Source organism: Silurus aristotelis, assembly GCF_946808225.1.
Source record: "Silurus aristotelis genome assembly, chromosome: 23".
NCBI lineage: Eukaryota > Metazoa > Chordata > Actinopteri > Siluriformes > Siluridae > Silurus > Silurus aristotelis.
In genome coordinates, this window is record NC_139596.1 from 712,132 (window position 1) to 727,131 (window position 15,000).

Genomic DNA, 15,000 nt, shown 5'->3' on the forward strand with positions numbered 1-15,000 from the left:
TTCACTGTTTTTATTTCTGCGTTTTATACGTCTTCATCCTGTTTCCTTTTTATTTAAACAACAACTGTGTGATGGAAGAAATTTGCTTTTTCTCTTTTTTCTCGTGTGTGTGTGTGTGTGTGTGTGTTCTCCTATCCTGGTGGGGACTTTGACCTGAATCCACACTGACTCATAGGGACCCATGTCACCTTGGGGACCTAAACTGAGGTCCCCACCAGCAAAGCCATACAAGCACCTCCCAGAGTGTAGACACGCCCAGTGAGGTTTTCTCTAATGACCCCATTGGGTCCATTTTCAAGACGAAATCTGTGTGACTGTGTAATCTATGCACCCCTAGAGGTCACACACGGTATTGCTGACCCCATTTACTGTTGACGCACCAGAATGAAACTTCAGGATACACTGAGCCACAAATTATTATTACTAAGCAAATTATTTTTGTTAGATTACATGAAAATGCATTAAATAATTTGAATATAATAGATCTGTTAGAACTGAAGCTCTTAATGTAATTTATTGTAGATCTGTCTATATTCAAACACTTATTATTAATGGCAATAAGAAATTAATCAGGAAGAGGTCGGCCAACTCCAGGTCTTTCAATCCTACTTCCACATGGACTGTTGTATGCCAGAGGAATCTACATTCATTTATTGTCAATTTAGGTTCGAAAATACTTTAATGTGATTTGGTTAATAGAATATATTTTTATTAGTAGTAGTAATTTATTATAATTTAATTAAATCATGAATAAATGTTAATACACTTTTTTCACTTTCTGGCTGAACCTTTCTGCAAACATAAAACACAACAGAGTTTCCTTTCAACAGATCACTAATAAACTTCCCAAAAAATGTTTAACAAACCACCAGGTCCTGATAATATACAATCGTTGTTCCTAAAATTGCCAGCTGCTATTTTAACTCTACTGGATTCTCTTTTTGATATTTCACTACAGTATATACAAATGTTGTTAGGTCCCCCATTTAGCATGGAAATTTGCTACGATGACTCCATTGTAAGTCAAAAATATGGTAAGTTGAAGATGGTACTATGACAACCTTTTCGGCTTCATGCTAATTAATAATTAAGATGTTCTGCTTTAAACTGATGGCTTTCCTCTTCTTTTTTCACTACCAGCACTAGACATGCTTGAGCATATGGAAGAGATGCTTTTATCACTTAAATGCTGTTTGAAACAGAGAGAAATCTACACAGACAACTTTACTCCGTCGAGCGCTAGCGACAGTGGGGCATCTCACCGGCAGCATCAAGATGTTAGTGCTGTTCATGAAGTAGAGGGGCAGTGATTTATTAACAACATGGCTAAAGCCTCTGTAAGGTGCACACAGGTGGACTATATTCTATGTAGGAGATGCAACCTGAAGGAGATTGGAGACTGTAAGGTGTTGGCGGGGGACAGCGTAGCTAGACAGCATCGGATGGTGGTCTGTAGGATGGTTTTGGAGGCAAAGAAGAAGAGGAGGAGAGTGAAGACTGAGAAGAATAAGATGGTGGAAACTGAAGGAGGAAGAGTGTAGTGTGAGGTTCAGGGAAGAGGTCAGACAGGAGCTCGGTGGTGGTGAAGAGGTGCTGGATGATTGTAGAACTACTGCAGAAGTGTTGAGGGAGGCAGCTAGAAAGGTTCTTGGTGTAACATCTGGAAATAGAAAGGAAGACAAATGGAATGAGGAATGAGGTGGTGGAATGAGGAAGTGCAGGAGAGCATAAGGAGAAAGAGATTGGAGAAACAGAAGTGGGATCGACAGAGTGATGAGAAAAGTAGGCAGGAGTACAAGGAGATGCGGCAGCAGGTTAAAAGGGATGTGGCGAAAGCCAAGGAAAAGGCATATGAGGAGCTGTATAAGAGGTTGGACACTAAGGAAGGAGAAAAGGATTTATACCGATTGGCCAAGCAGAGGGACCGAGCTGGGAAGGATGTACTGCAAGTTAGAGCAATAAAGGATGGAGAGGGAAATGTGTTGACTAGTGAGGAGAGTGTGTTGAGAAGATGGAGGGAGTATTTTGAGCAGCTGATGAATGAGGAAAATCAGAGAGAGAGAAGGTTGGAGGATGTGGAGTTGGTGAAGCAGGATGTAGATAGGATTAGTAAGGAGGAAGTGAGAGCAGCGATTAAGAGGATGAAGAATGGAAAGTCGGTTGGACCAGATGACATACCGGTAGAAGCGTGGAGATGTTTAGGAGAGATGCAGTGGAGTTTTTAACCAGATTGTTTGACAGGATTCTGGAAGGGGAGAAGATGCCTGAGGAATGGAGAAGGAGTGTGCTGGTACTGATCTTTAAGCATAAGGGAGATGTGCAGACCTGCAGTAACTACAGGGGAATTAAGTTGATCAGTCACACCATGAAGTTATGGGAAAGAGTAGTGGAAGCCAGGCTGAGAGAAGAGGTGACCATCTGTGAGCAACAGTATGGTTTCATGCCGAGGAAGAGCACCACAGATGCCTTATTTGCTCTGAGGATGTTGATGAAGAAGTATAGAGAAGGAGAGAAGGAGCTGCATTGTGTATTTGTGGATTTAGAGAAAGTGTACGACAGGGTGGTTTGGACATGTGCAGAGGGGGGACATGGGGTATATCAGTAGGAGAATGCTGAGGATAGAGACACCAGGAAGGAGGAAAAGAGGAAGGACCAAGGAGGAGGTTTATGGATTTGGTGAGGGAAGACATGCAGATAGTTCGGTTGAAAGAAGCAGATGTAGAGGACAGGGGGGTGTGGAGACGGATGATCCGCTGTGGCGCCCCCTAATGGTAGAAAATGAAAGAAGAAGAAATGGTGTTGAAGTATAGAAAAGAAGCCATGTTGGTTCCTTAGGCTTGTTGACTGCTTGCACAAGTGGGACCTGGTAGCTCAGTGGGTAATGTGTTGGTTTACCAATCAGCAGGTCCCCACAAGGTTGGGGGTTCAAAGTTTAAGTTCATTGGTGAGCAGTGGGACCAAATAATCCTCTTCATTGAACACAGACACTGGACAATCTTCTACTTCTGACAAACATGACAGTGGTGAATCACCTTCAGCTGTTAATTCAAATGTGAAGATCGTGATGCTGAAGAAGAAAACGGATGGTGGAAGCAGTTCACAGTGTGGCTGACTTGAATGAGGAGACAAGCACTTACAAAACACCATCTTCAGCACTGAAGCTTGGGCACAACCTCAAGAAGATGGCAAACATTATTGAATGTGAGGTGATAAAAACACCTTTAGCAATGTGCAAGCCTTCAAACAAATCTGTGAAACTAAATGGAGTGAGTGTGTCTCATCCCAGGTTCTCCGAAATTTGAGTGAGGCAAAGTGGAACTCTCTGCAACTTCTTCCCTTTGCTGAAGAAAAAAAAATGCATCAGTATTTTGACAGACAGAGTAACGAGAGCCAAACTAAACTTGGAAAAGATCCAAGTAACAAGCACTGGGCAGAAGTTGCAAAAGTGACACTCTGTGAGCTAATGTTGGGAATTATGGGAAAGTTAGAGGAGAAATGATATAATATGTTATGAGTCACTTTTATCACAATTAATAATTACTTTTATTTTATTCAGGATCTTCACAAAACCCACAGAGAAAGTGGTGACAGAGGAGATCCAGGCTGTGGAAAAGACTCTAATGGACTACATCAGTTCTGGCGAGGTTCCTGGTAAAGGCCAGTGAATGGAGTGCATTGAAAAATCCCCAGCAGCACTTGAAGGGAGAGGTTTGGAGGCCGTCAAATTTTACGTAAAAAATCGCAGTGATTCCATGAAGCGAAAAATGTAAGGGTGAAAAGCCTTTAATAGTTTTTTTCATATGTTTGTTAAAGGCAACATGTTCAGAAACATTTTAGTTCAAGATGCTGACAAATAAATGTTAAAGAGAATTAAGATCTCACAGATTCTTGTTTTTGTGGAATTGCCCAAATGTCCAAACTTTTCAGGTGGTTGTGATTCAAATATCAAATAGATTCCAGTATGCACAGATCATTATTTATTTTAGACCACGATGGTGTTAATGAACATTTCCTGCTTGTCATATATGTGTTGTAGATACCAAAATGAGGAACTTTTCAGACTCTCAGAATTGAAGAGAAGTGAATGTGTTAAACAGGAAGTGATGTAAGGACTTTTTTACTTTCTTAGAAATTGTCTATTTAAATACAAGAAATGATGGAAAATAGTGAAAAGCAAAATAAAAAAATAATAAAAAAAAACAGTTAAATTCTCCCTTTTAAACAACACTTTAGTTATGGTCTGAACTTCATCTTCATCTTCGTTAAACAGTTATAATTGCATATAAATTGGATAATCTGCAGATAATGTATCATAGTGACACCTAGAGGTGATTGGTGGTAAGACAAAATAGGGACGTCCCCACCAGAATAGAAAAACCTGAAAATTGAGCTCTTTAAACCTGTGTTTTTCTGAAAATAAAGATGATTGTTGGGAAACAAACCAATAGTAACCACCCAGTCATGTAGCAAAAACACGTATGTGTGTGTGTGTGTGTGTGTGTGTATGTTTATAAACGGGATTTAAGGAATATAATGTATTAGCACTGAGGTTTTAATGTGTTATTTGGACATATTTTACTGATCTTTATGAAAGTCCTAAAAAGCCGTGCATTTCTTCCTTTTCGTTTTTTTTCCGGAATTTTTTTTTGAAAACTTTAAACAGCAACACATTTTAAATGTAAAATATCAAACAAATCTATCGACTGTGTTGAAAATATATAAATGATGAAAAATCAAAAGTGCGCTTGGTTTGAACTCGCTGGTTGAAGGGTTCTGTGGCGGGGATGTGCCTGCAGATGGCGGTGTCGGACACCTAAAAATGAAAAAAAAAAAAAAAAAACCCCAGAAAGTAGTGACGAAGAAGACGCTTCCGGAAGTGAGTGTGTGCTAAGCGTGCTTCAGTGTCAGTTTAAACCGGGAAGATTTTCATGGAAATTAAAGCCGTGTTTTTATTATTTTATTGTATTAATGAATTGCTGAATCTGGTCTGTGGATGAAGCGCGAGAAGAATCGGGAGGTTTTACTGCAGTGTTTGTAACACACTTGAATAACGCTGTTAAATGTGGTGTCCACGGTAACGGCTGGGGTTTTAATGTGACCGCGCTGACAGACGGAGAGGACTTCCGGAGGAAAAGGTGAGTTCTGCGGTAGATCTCGCTGACAGGTGATCGTGTTGCAGGTATGACGCTTTATAACGGTCTGGGGATCGTTTTTTGAATCTGATTGGAACCGCGGTTGGAGCTCGCGGACGTGGGGTGTGCGCATGCGCGGGACCGCCGAGCGCAACAGTGCTGCGCATGCGCGGGAACCGCTTGTAAACAATGCGCGTCTCCGCTCGTCCGGGTTGATTTGTGCGTCCTCTATAAGCGGCTCTGAGACTCGGGTCACTGCTGATCCCCGGCATGCAGCACCGCCGCAGCTGCACCTAATCCGGCCTGCAGGTGAGTGAAGCTCCGGGTCCCGCCGACCAGCCTCCGTGTCCTCCACGCGCACACTGACGTGACTGGGTGTGACACGGGACTGTCCTCACATACTGTCCTCAGTTCACAGCTCACACTCATGCAGCTCCTCCTGCACCTGTCTCCTGTCTCCAACACCATCTCAGATCTGCTGCTGGAGATCTGCAGCACATCACCTCATCCTCACAGTGCATGGTTCCCCAGCCTCACTCACACACACACACACACACACACACACCCGCTGAACCTCTAACGGGCGGGAGATGAACCCAAACCAGGTTCTCCACACGGTTCCTCGCTCAGCTGGATGCACAGCTGTAAGAATGTGTAGGACAGTACCACCAGGTGCTCCTGTTCTGTAGTTTTACGTTCTTCATGCTTTTATGAAGGTTTTGTGTGATCCAGAAGCACAGGTTCTTCCTTTTGAAAAGTGCAGGATCTACAGACTGCTTTAACTGAAACCTTTGAGTTTGTGGTAAAACAGCTGTGTGTGTGTGTGTGTGTGTGTGTGTGTATATATGTGTGTGTCGGGAGTAAACCAGATGTTGTGTTGTTCTCAGCAGCATGGAGGCCGCTCTGAGCCGGCTGAAGTCTCTGAGTGCTGATGAGCTCAGGGAGGAGATCCTCAAAGCCAACCTGAAGTGTGGCCCCATCACGGCCACCACACGCGGCGTATTCGAGCGTAAACTCGCCCGTGCCCTCGTGGAGAACGCCGGACTCTCCGACTCCGGAGGATCGAGCGCGACCTCGGCCGAAGAGGGGGACGTCGGCTATCATCTGGGCCTCAACCCGCCTGAGGAGGAGCCACTTAGGGAGAAGAACGTGTCACCGTCACGACATGAGGTCCAGACGCCGAACAAAACGCCCCAGATCACGTCTGCGCTCTACTACGGCGTGTGTCCGCTGTGGGAGGACGTGCTCGCCAGGAACGGTGAGAGTTACAGGTGTAGTGCTGTAGAGCCGCCTCTAGAGGCAGTCTGAGTATGCTGCAGCAGGGTCACGTGCAAAAAAACAAAGTAACATTAGACTCCTGTGAGACGTGTAACTGTGTGGATGTTGACGTGTGTGAGTGATGTTTCCTGCAGAGAGGGTTCATGTGTACACGGAGAAAAAGGAGGCCCTGCAGGCCGTGAAGATGATGAAGGGCGCTCGCTTCAAGGCCTTCTCCTCCCGAGAGGACGCTGAGAAGTTCGCCAAGGGACTGTGTGATTACTTCCCGTCCCCGAGCAAGTGCGCCGCCTGTGTGTCCCCCGTCAAGACCGCCCTGGTCTTCGGCAAAGGTGAGACCCCGTTCCCTGTTCCGCCGCTCCCCGTGTAGATGTTGTGCAGAAATGAAAATGATCTCTGTCTCTGTCCATCAGACGGCTCGTCTCTGGCGGAGACGGACGGGATAAACCGAGAAAAGGCGAACTGCTTTAAGAGCCCTCGTCCTCAGGACCTGACGGCTAGGCTGCGCGTGTGTGTGGAGCGAGGTGATGAGGTCGGATTCTCCGAGCTGGTGTGGAGCAACCCTCGCTATCTCATCGGCTCCGGGGACAACCCCACCGTGCTGCAGGTCCGAGCTCACGCAATTCTTTATCCCGCTATTGTTACTGCGAGGTCTGTGAGCTCCACCTCATCAGGAAGTGTTTAACGCTTTAGAAACACAAACACCATGGTGGTGTCACCAGGCTTCTGGATGTGATGGTGGGAAATGACCAGATGTTTCAGAATCATTTTGGGGTCTTGTGGTTTATGGTAGTTGATGGAGAAAAGAGGAAGAGGTCAGAGGGGTTTATAGAAGTGTAACCGAGTGCTGGGTGTTTAGGTTAATTATTAACTAGTGAACACTGGTGTAAACGTGTTTGTGTGTGTGTGTGTAGGAAGGCTGCAGGTATAACGTGATGCACGTGGCAGCGAAGGAGAACCAGGCGTCCGTGGCCCAGCTGCTCCTCGACACGCTGGAGAACGCGGACTTCATGCGCCTGATGTACCCTGACGACACGGAGACCATGCTGCACCAGCGCGTTCGCTACATCGTGGACCTGTACCTCAACACGCCCGACAAAGCCGTGAGTCACGTGACCTCGCTTTAGCCTCGCGGCTTCACGCCGTGTGTGCGTGCGTGTGTGTGTGTTTGATGAGTGTGCTGTGGTTGTGTGTTCAGTGCTTCGAGACCCCGCTGCACTTTGCGTGTAAGTTCGGTTGTGCGTCGGTGGTGAACGTCCTCTGCTCTCATCCCCAAATCGACAAACACAGGAAGAACAAATACGAGCAGAAACCCTGCGAGGTGAGCTTTACCCACAATGCCCTGCGGCAAAACTGTAATATAATGCCCTTTTCCTAAGCAGAGTCTTCTCTGTGTGTGTGTGTGTGTGTGTGTGTGTGTGTGTGTGTGTGTGTGTGTGTGGTATGCAGTGTAATAAACCCTGATCAGATACACTGCTGCTCTCGTTCCAGATCATTTGTGAGCGAATGAAGGAGAAAAACAAGATCATGGAAATCAGGCAGAAGATCACAGGGTATCTAGAAGGTGATCCAAAAGTTCTTGTGTTTGATTGGTTGGTTTATTTAGATGACGGTGTTTGGGTACAGTGTTGATTAGATGTTATTTTGGGACAAAGTTCCTGATCTTGCTTCTGATTGGCCGCAGACCGGTGTTACGTGCCTCTCCTCCGAGCAGCTGATAACTCGGCCCAGCCAGTGATCGGTGCCCCCTGGTCTCCCGAGCTGATGGAAAGGTCTTCACCACGATTACCCAGAAGCCCCCGGGAACCAGTGATGGCGGTGAAGGCCTTCGCCGGACCCCTGAGCCCATCAAAGGTCAGGTTTATCTCAATCTGTCCTTCATCTCTTAATAACTTTAAAGGAGTAAAGAGCTGTGTAGTGTGTGTGTGTGTGTGTGTGTGTGTGTCAGGCGGATGAGTTCAGGCGTGTGTGGAAGACGCCCCCGAGAGAGCGAGCGGAGTATTTCCACCACATCTTCAAATCGGACCCGGAACGTGGAGCCGAGCGAGTCGGCAGGTGTGTGTGTGTGGGGGGGGGGGGGAGCACACTTACACTGCATTTATACAGTTAAGTCCTGTTTGTATTCGCTCATACAGTTGCTGCATGTGTGTGTGTGTGTGTGTGTGTGTGTGTGTGTTTGTGTTGCAGGGACCTGGCGCGTGAGCTGGGCCACCCCTGGGCAGAGTACTGGGATTTCCTGGACAGTTTTGTGGACTTGGGGTCAGTAGAAGGTCTACATCGCTTGGAGGAGTTTTTAAATAAGAAGGACTTCACTGAGCGCGCTCGAGATCCGAGTGGGGAACACAACAACAGCAACAAGTTCAGAACTCCTTCTCCAGGTGTAGAGAGACACACACACACACACACACACACACACACACACCCCACTGGAAAGATGTATCTATAAGTGTTTGCATTTTAATAAAAAAACTGTGTGTGTGTGTGTGTGTGTGTGTGTGTGTGTAGGAAAGCAGAAGAAGTTTAGTAACTCGGTGTCAGTCGGAGCGTTCCTGGACGAAACTGATATCTCACTGGAGGAGATTAAAAACAGACAGAACGCAGCTCTCACCAGCATCTCCTCCTCCTCTTCTTCATCCAGTGGCTCTCAAGACGACCGAAGTGGGCAGGGCTTCCACATCCTGCCCGTCTCCCAAGACCCCGCCCTGATCGAGCCACCAAACCCCGCCTCTTTCTGCCCGCCGTCTCCCATCTCTAACCTGATGGCGGAGTTCGAGCGCATGACGCTGCGCGACCGCTCGGACGTAAGCGAACAGGACGGGGCGGAGCTTCCAAGCACAAGTTCCGACGAGTATTTCCTGGCGCAGGAGAGCGTGGAGGGGGAGGAGCAGAGAGCGAGGACTCGAATGGGATCAAACGGCGAGCGATTGATCTGTTCACGCTCCAGATCCTGGGATCACACCAGTTCCGGCTCCTCCTCCTCCTCCGGATCCTACAGATCATTGGACCGTTCGAATGATCTCATCCTGACCACGCCCCCTCGACTCAGGAAAGGGCTGTTTATCGAGGGGTGAGTGAGCCAGCCATGAAGTGTGTTGTGGTGTTGTGAGTTAACGTGGTAACCTTTCTGTTGTTCCACACAGAGACTCTCCTTCCAGACTGGACCGAGACGTTTACACCGCAGTGGGAGGAGTCGAAATCGACCCGCTCAAATACCCCAGCATTCAGAAGTGGAAAAGCACCATCGAGTCCTTCACCAGCGCCGAGATGCAGAGGTGTGTGTCTGCCACGCCCCTTTTACCCCCGACACCACTTCACTGCTCCAAGGCTTTCTATTTACTCCCTCCCTATTCACTACCCTTAACTAGTTACTACCCTTAACCATTTACTCCCTCACTATTACTACCCTTAACTAGTTACTACCCTTAACCATTTACTCCCTCACTATTACTACCCTTAACTAGTTACTACCCTTAACCAGTTACTCCCTCCCTATTCACTACCCTTAACTAGTTACTACCCTTAACCATTTACTCCCTCACTATTACTACCCTTAACTAGTTACTACCCTTAACCATTTACTCCCTCACTATTACTACCCTTAACTAGTTACTACCCTTAAACATTTACTCCCTCACTATTACTACCCTTAACTAGTTACTACCCTTAACCATTTACTCCCTCACTATTACTACCCTTAACTAGTTACTACCCTTAACCATTTACTCCCTCACTATTACTACCCTTAACTAGTTACTACCCTTAACCAGTTACTCCCTCCCTATTCACTACCCTTAACTAGTTACTACCCTTAACCATTTACTCCCTCACTATTACTATACTTAACTAGTTAATACCCTTAACCATTTACTCCCTCACTATTACTACCCTTAACTAGTTACTACCCTTAACCATTTACTCCCTCACTATTACTACCCTTAACTAGTTACTACCCTTAACCATTTACTCCCTCACTATTACTACCCTTAACTAGTTACTACCCTTAACCATTTACTCCCTCACTATTACTACCCTTAACTAGTTACTACCCTTAACCAGTTACTCCCTCCCTATTCACTACCCTTAACTAGTTACTACCCTTAACCATTTACTCCCTCACTATTACTATACTTAACTAGTTAATACCCTTAACCATTTACTCCCTCACTATTACTACCCTTAACTAGTTACTACCCTTAACCATTTACTCCCTCACTATTACTACCCTTAACTAGTTACTACCCTTAAACATTTACTCCCTCACTATTACTACCCTTAACTAGTTACTACCCTTAACCATTTACTCCCTCACTATTACTACCCTTAACTAGTTACTACCCTTAACCATTTACTCCCTCACTATTACTACCCTTAACTAGTTACTACCCTTAACCAGTTACTCCCTCCCTATTCACTACCCTTAACTAGTTACTACCCTTAACCATTTACTCCCTCACTATTACTATACTTAACTAGTTAATACCCTTAACCATTTACTCCCTCACTATTACTACCCTTAACTAGTTACCACCCTTAACCATTTACTCCCTCACTATTACTACCCTTAACTAGTTACTACCCTTAACCATTTACTCCCTCACTATTACTACCCTTAACTAGTTACTACCCTTAACCATTTACTCCCTCACTATTACTACCCTTAACTAGTTACTACCCTTAACCATTTACTCCCTCACTATTACTACCCTTAACTAGTTACTACCCTTAACCAGTTACTCCCTCCCTATTCACTACCCTTAACTAGTTACTACCCTTAACCATTTACTCCCTCACTATTACTATACTTAACTAGTTAATACCCTTAACCATTTACTCCCTCACTATTACTACCCTTAACTAGTTACTACCCTTAACCATTTACTCCCTCACTATTACTACCCTTAACTAGTTACTACCCTTAAACATTTACTCCCTCACTATTACTACCCTTAACTAGTTACTACCCTTAACCATTTACTCCCTCACTATTACTACCCTTAACTAGTTACTACCCTTAACCATTTACTCCCTCACTATTACTACCCTTAACTAGTTACTACCCTTAACCATTTACTCCCTCACTATTACTACCCTTAACTAGTTACTACCCTTAACCAGTTACTCCCTCCCTATTCACTACCCTTAACTAGTTACTACCCTTAACCATTTACTCCCTCACTATTACTATACTTAACTAGTTAATACCCTTAACCATTTACTCCCTCACTATTACTACCCTTAACTAGTTACCACCCTTAACCATTTACTCCCTCACTATTACTACCCTTAACTAGTTACTACCCTTAACCATTTACTCCCTCACTATTACTACCCTTAACTAGTTACTACCCTTAACCATTTACTCCCTCACTATTGCTACCCTTAACTAGTTACTACCCTTAACCATTTACTCCCTCACTATTGCTACCCTTAACTAGTTACTACCCTTAACTAGTTACCCCCTCACCATTACTCCCCTTAACTAGTTACTCCCTCTCTATTCACTACCCTTAACTAGTTACTATCCTTAACTAATTACTCCCTCACCAGTTACTCCCTTAACTAGGTAGTACCCTTAACTAGTCACCCCCTTCCTATTCACTACCCGTAGCTACTTTTAACACTAACACACTTATTAACTAATTGCTGTACATTACACGTTCATTAGCTTTAAGATTAGTATGTAATTATGTGTGTGTGTGTGTGTGTGTGTGTGTGTGTTGCAGTTGGCCGACTCCGGCTGTAATAAGGACTCACCCCAGACTCCAGTCTTTGACTCCCGGTTCTCCTGTGAGTCGTTACAGTCCGGTGAGACACGCCTACTCACCCGACTACACCAGTCCCGGGCGCTACAGCCCCGCCCACTGTAGCTACAGCCCCGCCCATGCCAGTTACATCCAGCGTATTCGACTCAAGCATTTCGGAGACTCGCCCATTTAACAAACGCTGGGCGTGGACTCTGTGTCTCTCCTCTGTCCCTCCGTCCCTCTGTCCTCCACCAGTCTCAGACACACAGGGCTCCAACGCTGCTGCAGAACTTTGTACAAAAGAAAAACATTTAGCGTGAAGTGAACTGGTACGCTGTAGTGTATATTTTTCCTTTTCTTATATATAGGTAGTCCTTTTCTTATGTGTGTGTGTGTGTGTGTGTGTGTGTGTGTGTGTGTGTGTGTACGTATGAGTGTAGATTTGTATCCGTAATTATTTATGGCTGATGCAGACGTATTGAAATGTACGCGGTACTCTGACGTGTTGGAGAAAACTAGCTGAATGAAGAACACTAATGAATTGTTCATGTGGTAGAACTCTGTAGCACAGCTTCATATGGTGAAGAGACGGGGGACGTCCCCCTTGCAGCGCCACCTGCTGGTCCCAAACGCAACTCTGTCTGGATTCAGCAGATGAGTTCTGTTTTATTTCACTTCATTAATAAACATTGACAATTCGTCCATGTATGTTTTTTTACACGTTCTCTCTCTCTCTCTCTCTCTCACACACACACACACACACACACACACACACACCTAACCAGCACACCTTTTTACTCTGGAATAAAACAGCACCAGTAACTCGTCTTCATCTTCCTCCTCCTCTTCTATTCCTTCTTTTCCTCCTCTTTTTGTATCTCATTCTCTTTGTTCTACCTCTTCTTCTTCCTCCTTTTCTTTCTCCTCTTCTTCCCAGATTTGTCAGAGGTCTAATCTCTTCCTCACACAGGAAAAAAGCACATTCTCAGTTCCAGTTTATAGTTTAGATGTGGTTCTGAGCTCCTTTTGTGCCTTTGGATGTTGAGAACACACACACACACACACACACACACGTTCCTGTGGGATATAAGAGACTGTAGAGAATGTGTGTGTAAGATGCTTGTTATCTCAGTTCTGGTGTGTGTTCTGTTGCATGACTTGGTGTGGTTGTACTTACTGTGGAGGAGAAACCTTCATTCTTTTATGTACTGCTGAGAAACAGAAATAAAGTGTACAACATCTCAATACACACAACACATCGTCTTCACTCACACTTACACCCAGAGTTTACAGCAAACAGGAGTTCACACACACACACACACATTACAATCAGAGACTGTGTGTGATTACAGCAAATTGTGTCCAGATCCTGTATATTACACTAAATATAATTAGTCAGAAACTTGATGTCTCATATCCCAGCATTGGGGTGTGAGAATCAGACCAGACCTGCACTTCTGTACATCTTGTCCTTAATCATCAGTAAACATCTGAAGAAAATTGGAAAAAAAAAATTTTTTGGGGTGAAATGTTTTACTTTCTCAGATTTTCCCCAAATTCACACAGTAGATCCCTGGGGTCAAGAAATACAAATAAATGGACTTAGTTTTGCTCGGTCTCTCTCTAAAGCTGAGATCTGAGGCATCAAGTTCAGCTTTTTCTGCATTAAAACTATTAAGCAAATATGTTATTCAGAGCCTCAGATTTCAGCTTCAGAAAGTGACGGCAAAAAACTAAGTATATTTCTGTGTATGTCTTGATCCCAGGGAGCTACCATATGAATTTGGGGAAAATCGGAAAAAGTCAGAATTTTCACCCGAAAAATCACTTTGCCCCCGTAACTGTTTGTTCGGGTGAAAATTTTGACTTTTTCAGATTTTTATAATATTTATAATTTTGATTGAGGAAATGAAGACATGTACAGCAGCACAAGTTTGGTGTGAAAATCACACTCCAAAGCTGAGATACTAGGCTCTAAAATCCAGATCATTGCTGAACAGTTTCAATGTAGAAAATGATGCTGTGCATGTGATAATAAAACCTGTATATTATAATGAGTGAATTGAACATCTCATATCTCTTGGTGTCCTTAGTCAAAATTGTAAATATGAACGAAATCGGAAAAAAAGTAACAATTTTCACCCGAATAAACACTTAGGGTTTTTTTTTGTTGGGTGAAAATTCAAACTCTCAGATTTTTCCCCAAATTCACACTGTAGGTCAGTGGGGTCAGGACATTGACAGAAATGTATGTAGTTTCACTCAGTCACACTCCAAAGCTGAGATCTGAGTGTCCATTTCACATGTAATAATATACAGGTTCTACTGCAGGTCTTTGGGGTCATTGTTTGGATCAGTGATTTGTGTGTAAATATTAGAAAGATTGTAATATTTGTGATGTAAATGTGAATAAAAGAACCACAAAGTGCCGTTTCTAAAGTTATACTTTAATAGGATTTCTGAAAATAAATGCAACAAACTGTACACACATCACTGCATAAAAATCACACACACACACAGAGTGCTGGTTCTGAGAAAAAAACATTTGGATTCAGAATAAGGTTGAGGTGTGTGATGATTCTGACGTGAAAACGATCATCACACATCAAGGCCTCTGGGTTTGTATCTGTCACACATCTCACAAAAACCCGTTCAGGAGTCAGAACGTCCTGCTCCCACAAAAACACTACAGTGTGTGTAACAGAGCACTGCTGATGTCTCACACACACACACACACACACACACACACACACACACACACAATGCTGGGGTTTTCTTGTGTTTACAAGTCGAGTCTGTTCAACAGGAGTAATCAGACACTTCACTCAGGGATCAGACTCACACCACAA

The 15,000-nt window shown here is 44.3% G+C and overlaps 2 protein-coding genes and 1 long non-coding RNA gene across 7 annotated transcripts in view; 1 reads left to right on the top strand and 2 right to left on the bottom strand.

Moving 5' to 3' along the window:
* The first annotated feature begins 4,847 nt into the window (after positions 1–4,847).
* On the top strand, positions 4,848–13,396 carry ankle2 (ankyrin repeat and LEM domain containing 2). Of its 4 annotated transcripts, none has more exons than XM_083527161.1 (13): positions 4,848–5,135; positions 6,020–6,390; positions 6,545–6,739; positions 6,821–7,014; positions 7,322–7,510; positions 7,606–7,728; positions 7,899–7,971; positions 8,092–8,261; positions 8,356–8,462; positions 8,595–8,785; positions 8,913–9,474; positions 9,548–9,679; positions 12,131–13,396. In XM_083527161.1, the coding sequence occupies exons 2-13, from the start codon at positions 6,024–6,026 to the stop codon at positions 12,342–12,344; spliced, it is 2,517 nt and encodes an 838-aa protein (XP_083383287.1). In that variant the 5' UTR covers positions 4,848–5,135; positions 6,020–6,023; the 3' UTR covers positions 12,345–13,396. The 4 variants fall into 4 exon arrangements, with proteins under 4 accessions (XP_083383287.1, XP_083383286.1, XP_083383288.1 ...); XM_083527160.1 differs by having other exon boundaries at positions 6,023–6,390; XM_083527162.1 differs by lacking the exon at positions 4,848–5,135 and adding an exon at positions 5,154–5,441.
* Positions 13,397–14,577: 1,181 nt separating this feature from the next.
* The window catches only part of LOC310718388, a 70,612-nt gene continuing 70,189 nt past the window's right edge, over positions 14,578–15,000 (bottom strand). Inside the window, exon 2 of the long non-coding RNA XR_014531141.1 lies at positions 14,578–14,862. This is a non-coding gene — a long non-coding RNA (uncharacterized lncRNA). The remainder of the gene's footprint in view (positions 14,863–15,000) is intronic.
* pgam5 (PGAM family member 5, serine/threonine protein phosphatase, mitochondrial) overlaps positions 14,578–15,000 on the bottom strand; it is a 4,714-nt gene continuing 4,291 nt past the window's right edge. For both annotated transcript variants that reach the window (XM_083527172.1, XM_083527171.1), the window contains exon 6: positions 14,578–15,000. This exon is cut by the window's right edge and continues 620 nt beyond it. The gene's annotated coding sequence lies outside the window, so the exon portion shown is untranslated.

Coding starts and splice junctions, on each gene's coding strand:
- ankle2 (XM_083527161.1), top strand. CDS start 6,024: ATGGAGGCCGCTCTGAGCCGGCTGAAGTCTCTGAGTGCTGATGAGCTC. Junction 7,015..7,321: donor ACAACCCCACCGTGCTGCAG/GTCCGAGCTCAC, acceptor GTGTGTGTGTAG/GAAGGCTGCAGGTATAACGT. Junction 8,262..8,355: donor GACCCCTGAGCCCATCAAAG/GTCAGGTTTATC, acceptor TGTGTGTGTCAG/GCGGATGAGTTCAGGCGTGT.